This window comes from Lepidothrix coronata, unplaced genomic scaffold, assembly GCF_001604755.1.
Source record: "Lepidothrix coronata isolate B3197 unplaced genomic scaffold, Lepidothrix_coronata-1.0 Scaffold12, whole genome shotgun sequence".
In the NCBI taxonomy this organism is placed as follows: Eukaryota; Metazoa; Chordata; class Aves; order Passeriformes; family Pipridae; genus Lepidothrix; species Lepidothrix coronata.
Window position 1 is genome coordinate 5,023,625 of NW_016690192.1, and position 12,418 is coordinate 5,036,042.

At 44.7% G+C, this 12,418-nt stretch overlaps 1 protein-coding gene across 1 annotated transcript; it reads right to left on the minus strand.

The window, feature by feature from the left end:
* Positions 1 to 2,559: 2,559 nt before the first annotated feature.
* LOC108492699 (cytochrome P450 2J2) lies at positions 2,560 to 11,394 on the minus strand. Its single transcript, XM_017805297.1, has 9 exons — positions 11,188 to 11,394; positions 9,473 to 9,635; positions 8,701 to 8,841; positions 6,615 to 6,775; positions 5,823 to 5,999; positions 5,121 to 5,262; positions 4,359 to 4,546; positions 3,283 to 3,421; positions 2,560 to 2,821 (listed from the first exon to the last, which is right to left on the minus strand). Exons 1-9 carry the CDS (start codon positions 11,392 to 11,394, stop codon positions 2,643 to 2,645), a joined length of 1,497 nt encoding a protein of 498 aa, XP_017660786.1. The 3' UTR covers positions 2,560 to 2,642.
* Between the last annotated feature and the right edge of the window lie 1,024 nt (positions 11,395 to 12,418).

Sequence of the window (12,418 nt, forward strand, 5' to 3'; positions counted from 1 at the left end):
CCTTCCCAGACCTCCCTTGTCCTTTTGGGTGTGTAGCCCGTGGTGGAGCCGTTCCCAAAGCCCCACAAAGCTGGGGCAGGGGCTGAGAAGCCAAAGCAGATGCCCAGCTCTGCCGGCGGGGGCCCTTTCGGGGTAGCTGGCAACAGGCTGTGCTGACTTTTCCCCCTTGGATCGGTTCTGAGGCCGGGAGGTGTTCGTGCACGTGCAACACGTGAACTTTTGATGTACATGTGGCCATCAGTTGTGGCCATTGGGGTTGTCCAGTGCCCATGAGAAGGCACAGAGGTGCAGCAGAGCCACTGGGTTGATGCCATTCATGTGTTTACCATAGCCCTCACACTTGGGAAGCTTGAACAGTTAAATCCCTGTTATATTGTGGAATTGAAAATGGGAAACCTTATTTTGAGGAGAATTTGTCTTTTAACATCTCGCCTTTAAGCACATTTAGGCAGGAGCCTATGGAGATGCACATTTTCTATTTAGTTATGTGAGATCCTCCACTCAAAAAATAAATGAATTCTACCTGTATGCTAGGGGAACTTTGCATTTCATTTTGGATTTTTCCCTCAACTTATTAAAAAAAAAAAGAAGAAATAGAAGATATTTTGAATAATTTATTCTCTCCATGAGTAGGGGAGGAAACCCTAAAGTAATTGGGGAACACAAGTTTGAAATGCAAGAGAGAAGAGAGCAACATTTATTTGTAATCCACTGCAAATAATACAAGTTGTAGCCACATGTCAGAGGTCAGACTTACAGCAGAATGAATGAAAAAATGAAGAGAAACAAGTGCCTGGTCCTGAGTGGCTTTGAAAAGTTCCTAGGCGAAAAAAACTTCTCAGATCTTTTATGTTTTCTCTTTGAGAAAGACAAAAACAGAACTTGGGAGCCTGTGACTGTTAAAAATTAATTAAAAATGCAATAGGATTCAAGTGATGAGTTGGAAGGACAGCTCAGTGACAGAATCCCTGTGCGCCTGGCACGGCAGGGATGTGATGTGCAGAGGACTCTCCCGTGTGGCATAAATCTGCCACTGCACAGTGATTGCTTTGTACTGCAGCAAAGTGGATGTAGGAGGATGTGGATTGTCAGGGATGTAGAGGGAACCAGTGGAAATGGAACTCAATGTAATCCTCCTTTCCTGTTAACTATTCTGTGTCCTACGTGGGTGCCCATTGAAAAGTCTTCTATGAAAGGTGAGAAGCCAAAAAAAGAGAAAAAAGAAGAATCTTTGCTGTGACTACACTGCAGACAGAAGCACCCAGGAGGCAGCATTTCTGAGCATAAATATTTGGTCACGCAAATGAAAAAGCTCTTTACAAGTTGCATGTTTAATGAACTCTTATCCAAAGGGAGCTGGTATGGGCAGGAGCAGTGTGTCTGTCACTGAGGGGGCCACGTCCCAACCCACTTCCTCAGCCCCACGCTGTGTCTATGCCCATCATGGCCATCATGGACACAAATCTTTGCCACAAAGAGAAGGGAAGTTGTTGAACTCGAGACTTCTCACCACAAAGCCACTTCCTTCCTGACAGCCAGCGGTGAGCTGCCACAGGCACGACCCTTCCAACACTCTCTGTTGCTTCTCCTTCTCTTGGGCTTTGGATAAAGTGCTCCCAAGCAACAGAGGGATTATTTTATTGCAGCTTTTCTGTTTTTTATTTTATTAGCAGAAACCTATTGCATTTCCATTACAATATCCCAATACTGTATTTTTATAATCATTCCAGGCCTGCTGGTTGCACAGCTCCTTGTGCCATCCCACTTTGGTTGGAATTTTGGTATAAGGTTCTTCTCCCCTTTTGCTTCCTAACGAAAATTTCTGTATTATCTATGAGATCCAAAAAATGCATGCTGCTGCAGAGATCTCTGCTTAGATATTTCTAATCCCTTCAAGTGTTCAAGGCCAGGTTGGACTTGGACTTGGGGCTTGGAGCAACCCTGGCCTAATGGAAGGTGTCCCTGCCCACAGCAGGGGGGGTGGAACAAGATGAGCTTTAAGGTCCCTTCTAAACAAAACCATTCTGCTATTTCCATCACAAGGCATCAGTGTGGTGGTGCAGGAAGTGCCCACCACACTGAGCCCAACCCCAATCCCACCCGAGGCTCATGGTTGTCAATGGTCACCTTGAAGTACAAATTTGTGCTCAGGCATAAGCTCAGGGCTTGTATATCATGTCCAAGGCCAACTGCTCTCCCTGCCAAGGGACACTTCAGAAAACACAGCCCTTGGCTATATGGGGTTCTGCAGCTTTGGGATTTAGTGGTTGCTAAATGGTCTCTGGGTGATGGGCATATCCCCTTACGGAGAAGTCAACACAAAACCATGTTTTCACGGGTGGCATACACCTTCCTGTGAGTTGCTAACGATGGAAATGAGGTAATAAGGCTTTTACATTCATGCATTTTTTCAAACTGGTAGAGGGGAGGAGGAATGAAGGGAAGAACCACAAGGGTTGTCTTTGTTGCATTGTTCAGGATGTGGCCCTTCTGCCCTTTCCCTGCAACCCACATGTTGATGGGTGCTAGACCTCTACGGCCCATCATTGCAGCCCAAAATCTGTGGGGCAGATTGGTGAAGGGACACTCTCCAGTTTGTGGAGGGCTGCAGAAGGCAGTCATGGGGCAGCCCCACACTGGCCTCAGTCACGAGGCAACGCACAGATCTGGAAGGGCTTGGGGCAGCGTGTGAGGCTGAGTGTGAAGGCGAAGGTCAGTGCTGTGTCTGCCGGCGCCCGGAAGGTGAACTTCTGTAGGAGGGCTACGAAGAAGATGAAGAGCTCAGTCCTGGCAAGCTGCTCCCCGGGACAAGCCCTCTTGCCTGAAAAGGAGCAAAAAATAATCCAAAAGACTCCCGAGTGAGCTCCAGCCACCTCTGAGTCTCCTCTCTCTCGCCTGCGCCGCCTCGCACAGGCTGCTGCGGCTTTTCTTCCTGGAAAGGTTAGGTGGCAATGTTCACCCACACAATCTGCTCAAACCTTACCCAGAAGTTTACTGCTGAGCAAACTGCGGCTGCTCAGATAGACAGAGAGGGGAAACGGTGAAAAAAACCCAGTTATGCAACTTGTGCAAGAGGGGAAAAGGCTTATTTTCTTTATCCTGCAATAACAAAATTGATTTCCCTCTTGCTCCGAGCAGTCAGTATTAACAGTGACTGGGATTTTCACTGTGGGGATGGGCTGGAAGCTGGACAGGAGCAGTGCCCCCTACTCTATAAGCTGTGTCTTGGGGGAAAAAAAAGCATTGCAGAAGGGAAAGCCACCTCCCCATCCATCATCCTACCTGCAGAGAAGGGCAGAAAAGCCTCCCGCCTCCTGTACTGGCCGTTTTCCAGGAAATGTTCAGGATTAAAGGTGTCTGGAGTCTCCCACACGTTTTTGTCGAACATTATCGAAGTCAGGCTGGTCATCAGAGTGGTGCCCTGCGAGAGGTGGGGAAAGCGGGTGATTACGTGGCAGAGAAGAGCCAAAGTGTTGTCAGACCGCGTTATTATTAGCTCTGTTCCACACACAGCGTAAACTACATTTTCTTAAGGGCAAAATGTGGTTTGTTTTTTTTCCCCTAAGCTATGTAATTAAATGAGGATGAAAACTTACAGGATTGTTCACTTCTGTGTGTCTTTAGGTATCATCACGGTGTTGATCCACACCTTGAGCTGCTGTAACAGGTGATGTTACTATAAACCAACTTTAAATTGGTAACACTGCAATCCCATAGGAATTTGAAGCAATTAAATCAAATACTTTTCAATCATTTTGTTTTATTGAGCCTTAAAAATACCCCAGATTTGATCTGGTTTATCTCCACATCCTCCATCAGCAAGAGAAATATTCTAATCAATGTGGAGGAAAACACCCAGATTTTTTATTTCTAATTTTCCTTGATGCAACCAGCCATATAGATTGAAGAGGCTAGTTGTATCTAAATCTAATATTTGCTTTCATAATTGCAGCACAGTGTGCGTGCAACAATACCCACTACATGGCTTTAATCAAGTTCTGGTTTTAATAGATGATTTTTAATACTCTATGGAAGTAACAAACCCAAACTATTTGATTTCCTGTGTTTCTTGGCCCTCTATTCCCATAATGTGTGGAATATAAAATTACAAAATTTTAAGGGATAAATCTTTTAAAACTGGAAATTATGACCAACACCATAAGGATCTTACAATTCTCCTCTGTAAGGAACTGAGACCCTTAACAGCCCCACGCCCTCTGTCAGGAGGGCTTGTATTTTCTATATAACAGTGATATCTCTGCAAGATCCTGCTGGTTGCTTCCCTTCCAGGTGAGATTTGGAATTTGGGCTGTGAAGACCCTGCTCTGGTAGGATGGAGGCTGGTGGACTGCACGCACTTTGGGCAGGTGGAAGCCGGCCAGGGTGGTGTCGCTGGTGGCCATCCTGGGCACCCCCAGTGGCACCACGTTGCCCATTCTCAGGACCTCGCTCAGCACCGCGCTGGTGTAGGGCATATTGTCCTTGTCGGCCATCGTGGGCTGGCGGGACTGGCCAAGCACCGTGTCGATTTCCAGCTGTACTTTCTCTGTGGACAGCCAAAAAACAAAAAACCTGTCTTTATAGAATCATAGGATTTTTAAGGTAGGAAAAACCCCTTAAGACCATCGAGTCAAACCATTAACTCAACACTGCCAGGCCACCACTAAACTGTGTCCCCAAGCACCATATCCATACTCCTTTAGGAAGATTTCCAGGGGTGGTGATTCCATCACTTCCCTCTTCCAGCCTCTTTCAGGGCTTGACAACCCTTTCAGTGAAGAAATTTTCTCTAATATCTAATCTAAACTTCCCCTGGCACAACTTGAGGCTGTTTCCTCTTCTCCAATCACCTATTCCTTGGGAGAAGAGACCGACCCCCACCTGGTTACAACCTCCTTTCAGGGAGTTGTAGAGTATGAGAAAGTCTCCCCTGAGCCCCCCAAGCCTCCTTTTTTCCAGGCTAAACCCTCCCAGCTCCCTCAATCACTCCTTCAAAAAATTCCCAATTAGATACCTGGAGCACAGGCATATCCAACACATGGCAGAGCTGGGATAACTCTGTTCCCTGAGTTTCACTTATCTAGTTTTGGGCTAAGCAAAGGACCCGTCCGTGGCCCTACCCTGGATATGGGGGTACGTGGCCATGTAGAGCACAGCCCAGCGGATGGCGGTCGCCGTTGTCTCAGTCCCAGTTAAGAACAGGTCCAAGGTGGAGCACAACAGATTTTCCTCATGGAAATATGAGCTGGTGTCACCCTTAAACTTAGGAGAAAAACATGGCAATGAAAACTCTTATTAAGGAGGGGATGATGCTTTCAAAAAACCGATCCAGAACCACTGGTATGTAACCTAAATCCTGCTGCTCCTTTATTATTATCTACCAGTCCTGGACTTGGAAATTTCTAGCTCTTATTTTCACTGAATTTTAAGCCCTATGGACTGTTTTGAAAGACAGTCTGGATGCTGTAGAGCAACTCTTGAATGAAGGTAGTGTTTTTAAATGTCAAGTTTCCCAATAGCAAACACAGGCCTGAGAGCTCTCGTGTAAACCTGAACATGTTCCCTGAGAGTCCTCCTACGCCATGTAACAGAGTGAAAAAGGGAAGAAGACAAAGTGTAAATACTTTCAAATGGGAAAAAAAAAATCTGTGTGTTTTCAAAGCGATCGGGCTCCTGCTGTTTCTAGAGTTTGACGTGGCAGAGGTAGGGAGGAGAAGGCATGAGGAGCGTGAGGCATAAGCGCCCCTGACAAAACAGACTTGAGTCTTCTCTACTCATTCTATAGGTTAACCTTTCAGTGGCTTTAGGCATTTCCCTCCTACCTTTTCTATTTCCCTCAGGTAACAGTCAATATAATCTCCTGCCTCGGACTGGTCCAAATGCTCCTTGTGCTTTGCGATCACACCTTTCACAAAATATCGAAGTTTCTCCCAGTGCCTGAAGATTTTCTTGAAGGGTCCTGGCAGCCAGCTCATGACCAAAGGAAAAGCGTTATACAACTGGTGAGAAATCAAACAGAGCAGAAGAGCATTTCCTGAGTTCGAAAAGAGCTGGTATCATAGGAGATTATAGGACAATTTATTAACTCCACTTGCTGCCAGGAAGAAACATCAGTTTTGCTACAAAGGTCCAATTTGTGCAAATCTACTATGTAAACAAGTACAAACAAGATAAGAATGGCCCAGATGTTTTCTGCTGATAAAATTCTCTGATTGCACCAGATGTGAGGTGGCCACAGATGAGGTGGGTGCAGATCAGCTCTTTAGTGCCCTCATGGAGGGGACAGAGATCAGACCTGACCCATGGTATGTGGCCATGCAGGAACTACATTTACGTTGTTCTTTGGCTATGTAACACATAAGATTGGTTTTACAATCCTGTAGTATTTTTTTTCCCCATATGCCCAAATTATTTTAACTTACTTCCTTGCTTTCCTGATAAATTTGTGTATGTTTCCAGTCTAATGTAGAACAATACTTTTGGAAATTTTTCTTATAATGTGACTTTTTCTACAGGGAAAAGGAGATTATATCAGTGCCTTAGAAACTCCTAAGAGCTTAGTTTCTGAGCTCTTACATGCAGCTGAAGCTGGAAAAACATCCAACTCTCTTTACCTGGCCCCAGAAACTTCCGATGAGTAGCAGTGTTTCAGCCAGCAAGTGCAGTAATTCCTGGAAACGGTTGTCATGGTAGTCAAAGCGGTTCCCAAAAGTTATGGAACAGATGATGTTTGAAACAGCACCATTAATTTTGTAGTGAGGGTCAAATGGTTGTCCTGGAGGAAATAAAATGAAAGAAATTGTAGCCAGGTGGGGGTTGGGTTCTTCTTCCAGGTAGCACACGACAGGATAGGAGGAAATGGCCAGGGAGATTTAGGTTGGATATTGGGGAAAATTTCCTCACTGAAAGGGTGGTCAGACATAGAAATATGCTGTCCAGGGCACTGATGGAGTCACCATTCATGAAAGTGTTTAAAAGGCTTGTGGATGTGGCACTTGGGGCCTTGATTTAGTGGTGAACACAGCAGTGCTAGGTGGCTGAATGATCTTCAGGGCCTTTTCCTATCTAAATGGCTCTCTGATTCCAATAACAGCTTCTTTTTTTTTCTTTAAAGTCTCAGTCAAAACCACAACTCTACCACAGCTGTAAAGTTGGGGTGAGACCTCACCTACTTCTCACCCATGGTGATGATAAAGGCTTCAGCTGGGTCTTGAGGTACCCACCAACCCCATCACTTCCACCATCTCATTGGAGGTTAGGCCTTGTGGGCCATGATATCCTTTCCCTAAGGACATCCCCTCCTGTCTCCAGCCCAGGCTGCTGGCAGACACTGACATTGGCACAGAGCTGCCCAAGCAGGATTTGAGACACCAGAGAAAACAACCAGAAGCAGGGGTTGAAACCAGAGAAAACAACCAGAAGCGTGCCATGCTATGGCTGTTGAGTTTGTATGCTGCAACACATTTGGTCCCTCAAAGCTTAGCCCAGGGCAGGGAGCTCAGGACTAACCACACTGCAAAAATACCATTGCACTGGCCTTTATTTGTCCACCACAAAGAAATCCAGTGACATGAGGGAGAGAGGGAAGAGTGTTGCAAGTCTCTGTGCCCACTGTAAACTCCAGCAACAGCTCATATGGCCCATAGACATGATGCACATTTACAAGAATAAAGTGTGGTGTGACACTCATCACATCTGCACTCCCTGGGAGGGCTGTTGAGCAGACACCACCATCTCCCAGGACACATTTCAGCAGCATGGAGAGCTCCTTGCTGTGACATGAGAGACTAATCTCAGTAACAAACCCAGCCCAGCCCTGAGCTTCTGTCTCTACACTGGGGAGCATCACTTTGAAATGCAAGGCACTCTGCACAGGACTGCTGATCTCCACTCTTCAAGAAAGTAATTAAACCGGGCTGGTGCTCAGATATCAGAGTGATGGACATGATCACTATTTGTCATTGCTAATGGGAAGAAAGGCCCAAACCAGCAGCTTAATTAGTTTATTGATTAGGAATATAAAGGACTATAATCAATTGGCAACATGGAGTATTTGGCCTGTTCAGTGCAACAGCAATTAAAATGGAGCAAGTTTAGTATATAATTTCACAATTCCTATTTAGATCTTTCTTGTTTACTATATATAGCTCCATAGAATTAGCTCAACCCCATCTGCTTCTATTTAAAGCTGAAGTGCAACATCACCCATGTACCAACATACAAATTATTCTTACTAATATCCCTCTGGCAGTTTTTAAAAGCTGGACCATAAAAGAGCAAAACACACACTTCATCTTTGTGTGACACAAAAGGAAAGCCTGACTAAACAAGTTTTAAAATACTTTGCAAAACCAAGGACAAGCAGAGGTTAACTAAGCCTCTGAGTGGTAGTGCTTGATAGCAGGAGAGCTGCATTTATTCCTTCGCAGAATACAGGAGACACCTTCTTAGCCCTATAAACATGCGTGTTTTAATAACCACCTACTATATATTTGCTTGATATTAATAAGGAAGAACTGAAATAGGAGGCCCGAGGTCTAAAATAAGTGCTAAAAGGCACAGTCTGGAAGTGTAAGATAGAGATTTGAGCTATTGAAGAAATGTTTTGCATGTTAGGAACTGTGCTGGGGTAAGGGTTTTACTTCTCATTGTTCATTTAGCTGAAAGCTCTGAGCACGTTGCTGTACATTACCCCCCCACCTTTCTCCTCCTCGATCGTCTCCACGAGGTACCGGCTCTCCTCTTGCACTTTTTCCTCAAAATTTACGGCAAGGCTCTTCAGTGTTGCTAAAACAAACTTTCTCTGTTGCCTCCATATGTGACCATTTGAAGATATGAGCCCTGTAGGTGGAAAAAACAAGTGAACAAACCTCTCTCTGGGTCACGTGTGAGCATTAGGATTCCGAAACAGCCATTCATCGTGAACAAAAACCCCAAACCAAAGCAAACAAAGCCCATAGATATGGAAAAACTATGGCTTTGCCTGGGAATTAAAATTCAAGAGTAATTGGTTTATGCTAAAGATCTTTAGCTTTATGGATTTGCTTTAATCTGCTACTTTGTCACTTTGCGTGGGAAAAAAAGGTGTAAGCCAAAATACTATGAGCACTATCACGCTGCTGGCAGAGCTGCAGGCAGGAGCACCACATCCCATCTCTGGAGCTGTATGCAACTGAGGGAGAAAAAGTAAAGGAGAAATTAAAACCAAGGGGAAAATTCTTCAAATATATCGTTTGCTGGGCAGCTCGAATTTATTTCTCCTCTTTCATCAAGACCTGGCTTTGATCCCATCCTCATCCCTAAATCTCAGAGAGATTAAAACATACTCCTGGGAGGTTTTTAGTCTGAATTCAATTCTTGCCTTCCCCAGTGCAGTTCACAAGTGTTGAATTCAGCCTGTTCCTTTCACTCTAATTGTTATCATTCCAAATAGATATAAGATTTGTCCCCAGATCTTGATAGTTGTGCTTACCAAAGCCTTTGAATATTTCTTGGAGGAGTGGAATATTTGGTCGATCAGCAAATATTTCAGCCTGGTGGACAAGAGCTTCTCTCACCATCTGGTATCCGTTGACAACCACAAAAGTCAGACTTCCAAACTGCACACTGAAGATGTTCCCATACTGACCAGTGAGCTGAAAGAGAGATCATTGCCCTCTGAGATCAACAAGGTGGGGATTTTCAAAACTCATCTGGACAAGACCTTGAAAACAAGGGGATCTAACTTCAAATTCAATCCTTCTTGAGGCAAGGGGACTTAAGAAAAACCCAAAGCCAAGCCTGCACGTCCCATTCAATCTAAACTATTCCATGAAGGCTGGAGAAGGCCTAAAAAGAGCTGGAGAGCTGTAGTGTGGGAGAGATGGTTTGCTTATATTTGTTAGCAGGTGTGACCTGGGTTTTACCAGGTGTTTGCATCAATTTGACTTGTAAGAAGGACATGACTTGCTTTGTAACTGATGGGCATTTCTTCACAGAAAGAGTACAAAAAGTTGAAGCACCACCTGGGTCACCACACTCAGGCTCTTCCTGCTGAGGGCAAAGTAAAACAAATTATCTCTTTCATCAGCTTTGTGTTTAAAGTAGTGTGGCTTCTCCAGCTCTCCCACTTAGAGGGGAGCTCCAGCTGCTTATGGATAGAAATGTACTTCTGATTTTAAGCCTGAATGCATTTATGTCCAAATTATAGCCATTTTCCTTGCATGAACTCTGCTGGCCTTAGTGCCTCCTTGCTGATGTATGAGAGCAAAGGACAGTCGCATCCTCTCTCTGCCAAGGAGCTCATCCTCTTCTGAGTGTGAGTCTACATGGAAAGGCACACACAGTCACCCTGAACTGCTGCGGTGACTCATGAAACCATCCTGAGACCAAATGGGTGTTTCAGTGACTGTGTGTGTGCAAATGAATGGGATTAATGTTCTTAATAATAATTGTGTGTATTGACAAAATATTCTGAGCTTGCTGCTTCAGCCTTCCCCAAGGGTACCCTCAGGGGACATCTGTGCTAGTAGCATGTGAAAACCCAGGGTAGATAAGCTGATGTCAGCCTGCTAAGTAAAAGCAAGAGATAAATAGTCACCAGAAAGGATATTTGCAGCCAGCAAGTCAGAACTTCTCCCACCTTTTCAGAGAGACATACTCAGCATGTATAAAATATCTCTCTTTTGTTGGCTTTGATGGGAGTCAGAGCTCTGGAAACCTTTCAAGAGCAATCACTGCCTCTTTCTGCAACACAGAAGAAGCCACAGGGCTGGTTAATTCAGGGTCTTAAATGTTTCTTTCAGATGTAATGGGGCAAATTGTTACCCTCTGAGCAAAGAAAATTTCTGGAGGTGATCCTCACAGTCCCAACAGTTCATTTCTCACACAGCACTTGCTGTCTGTCCCCCAGCTTGGCTCAGTCCTTCCTGGGCTCCAGAAGAAAATGGTCATGGAGAAGAAGATGGGAAGAAAGAGGAGGAACATGTAGGTCTTCCTCCATTATGGTTTTTTTTTCCATTTAACCTTCCTGCTCTCATGGAAGAGGAGGTGACAGTGAGAGATAAAATCAAGAAGGGTCATCTGTCATACATGGTTATTATATAGGCAGTTCTTCAGAGGCTGCCCTTGCTTCTTCCCAGTTTGGTGACAAAAGTCATGGAAGAGGTAAGATATTGTTAGTAGGAGAAATGTCCATGGAGCTCTTACCTTCTGCAGAGCAAGATGGAGGGGCTGCTTGAAATCCACAAAGGTTCCTACGAGAGGAAAGAGCTGCGGCCCCGGAGGAAAATTCCTGGGTCGTCTCTTTTTCACAAGGTCAATAATCAAAAGAAACAAGAGGAGAAATACCAAGAGCATCCGACCATTCAGCTTTTCCAAGAGAGAAACCAAATCAGACCAAAACTGAAGCTCCATCTTGGCTGATGAACTCACAGATTTTCGTCCCAGGAAAGGACGTGATTCTGGTGTTGCATTTGCTAAAACAGGAGTAAGAAAGGACTGGAAAGGAAACAAAAAAAGCTAAGACCGGTAGCTTTCTGAGGGCGAAGCTGCTTTTCCATGTGCAGCTGCTGCCAGACGTCCTACTGAATAACTAACTGTGAACACCAGGACCTCCAAAAACAACCCCAAGACCTCAAAACATTTGGCCAACCAAAAGCAATCTTGCAAATCTTTTAGCTTTACATTTCTGTCAACTCCCTAATTTTCTTATAGAAGAGCATTTCTCCATTTTGCCCTGGACAAGGGACTCCTTTATACAGACACCTAGCTGGGATTACCAGCATGGTAAACATTTGAGGTGAGGTGAAAGCAGCTTACTTGGCTAATTACATATGGTGGGCGTTGCATAGATTCAGAAATGGTGAGGCATCTGAGGTGATGGACATCATACATGTGGCTAAGAGGCTGATCCTATTAAGTGCTAAGCACCCTCTGCAAAGAGCTGGATGCCATCAGTGCCCACCAAAGCCTTCTCAGCTTTGTCAGAGCCATCAGGTGAGGTTCGGACAAGGGAAGCACGGCGGGAGCCCAGGGCTCTTCCAGCCACTTAAATGAGAGATAAAGGAGCTTTATTTCGAGAGTAAGAAGACAGACTCATGCATTTGCCATGAGATTGCAACTTATGCATTTAAATCTCCTGGGTTTTCTCAAAATCTCCTTTGAATTAAGCTTCACGCTGTCCTGGGGGAAGGCTGCAGAGCACTGAGGTTGACCTCTGTGACTGGAAAGCAGTCTCATGTCACCTGCTAATACTTTAGCTACGACTTTTTTCCAGCTCCTTTTTTTTGCTTTTTCCTTTTTCCTTTTTTTTTTCTTTTTCTTTTAATAAATTTACTTGCAAACAATCTAAATTTATACCAAAGCAAAGCTGTCAGTAACGAGTTTTCAAATTATTTGCCTAGAAGTTACAGTGAGGAGTTCAGAAGGATAGTAAATT